A 1,193-nucleotide genomic window follows, 5' to 3' on the forward strand; every position below is an offset into this window, starting at 1 on the left:
ATGAGTGCAGAAGCTGGGAAGAAGCGTGGTCATGCTCCTACCTCTGGGGACAGGAAGTCTAAGAGGAAGCCTAAGAGAAAGGAAACCTATTCAGTCTATATCTACAAAGTACTGAAGCAGGTGAGTAAATGTTTCTTTTCTGCTAGAAACTGCTTCATATGTAAAGTTAATTCTGATCACTGCATGTTAACCTTATAAAAAGAAAGGAAGGAAAATCTGCTTTTTAGTGAGATGAAAAAGGAGTGAGTGGGTACAGGAGAGCTGCAGCTGAGTCTCAGAAGTGTGTGTGTGTATTCTTGAGGTAGGAGGCAAGAGATGTATCTAGATCAGAAAGGGTTTCCTAGAGAGAATAAGCTCTTGTGCATGGCTCTGCCTAAAGAAACAATTGAGTAGAAGTCAACAGAGCAAGAACAGCTGCTGTTGGTCCTATGAGTAAGTGTTAAAATCTTTCTAGTAACTTCTGTTGAGGAGATGAGAAAAAGAATTTTGAGAGGTGGCTGTGAGTTGTCTAGGCCTCAGTTGCCTGCATGAGTCTGTAAGCAGGACTTGGAGCATGTGGGCATTTCCACCTCTTACAGGCTTGTTTTCCATAGGGGATTGTGCAGAGGCTCCTGCCAGCGCAAGCCCAAAGTTACTATAGTATCATGGGGGCCTCTCTTCAGCCTAATGCAAGTGGCACGCAACTCAAGACCCTCAGGGTGGCAACTGTGGGTCCCTTTGGGGTTAGGGTGCCCTGTCTGGGGTAGGAATGGTGGCCAAATTTTTCTGGGGCCACTGCGGCCTCTACTCCCTCCAGGGTGATGGTTGTGTGAGTTGGTGCTTGATTACTGTCTTGCAGGTGCACCCAGACACTGGCATCTCCTCTAAGGCCATGAGCATCATGAACTCCTTTGTCAACGATATCTTTGAGCGGCTGGCCTCAGAGGCCTCGCGCCTGGCCCAGTACAACCACCGCTCCACCATCACCAGCCGCGAGGTGCAGACAGCCGTGAGGCTCCTGCTGCCTGGCGAGCTGGCCAAGCACGCTGTCTCCGAGGGCACCAAGGCCGTCACCAAGTACACCAGCAGCAAGTGAACGGCCCGGGCCCCAATAAAATCCTGCTGCACTGACCGCGCCCCGTCTGTCATGGCGCCGCCGGGAGGGCGGGGGGCGCGGTTGCCCTGGCGTGCGTGGAAGGCGGATTCAGCCGGCC

The 1,193-nt window shown here is 52.1% G+C and overlaps 1 protein-coding gene across 1 annotated transcript; it reads left to right on the plus strand.

The window, feature by feature from the left end:
- LOC103922135 (late histone H2B.L4-like) lies at positions 1 to 1,075 on the plus strand. The gene is made up of 2 exons (XM_009330226.1): positions 1 to 120; positions 839 to 1,075. Exons 1-2 carry the CDS (start codon positions 1 to 3, stop codon positions 1,073 to 1,075), a joined length of 357 nt encoding a protein of 118 aa, XP_009328501.1.
- Positions 1,076 to 1,193: the final 118 nt, after the last annotated feature.

This window comes from Pygoscelis adeliae, unplaced genomic scaffold, assembly GCF_000699105.1.
Source record: "Pygoscelis adeliae isolate BGI_AS28 unplaced genomic scaffold, ASM69910v1 Scaffold348, whole genome shotgun sequence".
Taxonomy (NCBI): Eukaryota; Metazoa; Chordata; class Aves; order Sphenisciformes; family Spheniscidae; genus Pygoscelis; species Pygoscelis adeliae.

Bases quoted from the DNA above. Each gene is read 5' to 3' on its own strand.
- LOC103922135 (XM_009330226.1), top strand. From the start codon at position 1: ATGAGTGCAGAAGCTGGGAAGAAGCGTGGTCATGCTCCTACCTCTGGG. The intron at 121-838 runs GTGAGTAAATGT...ACTGTCTTGCAG, and splicing joins TCTACAAAGTACTGAAGCAG to GTGCACCCAGACACTGGCAT.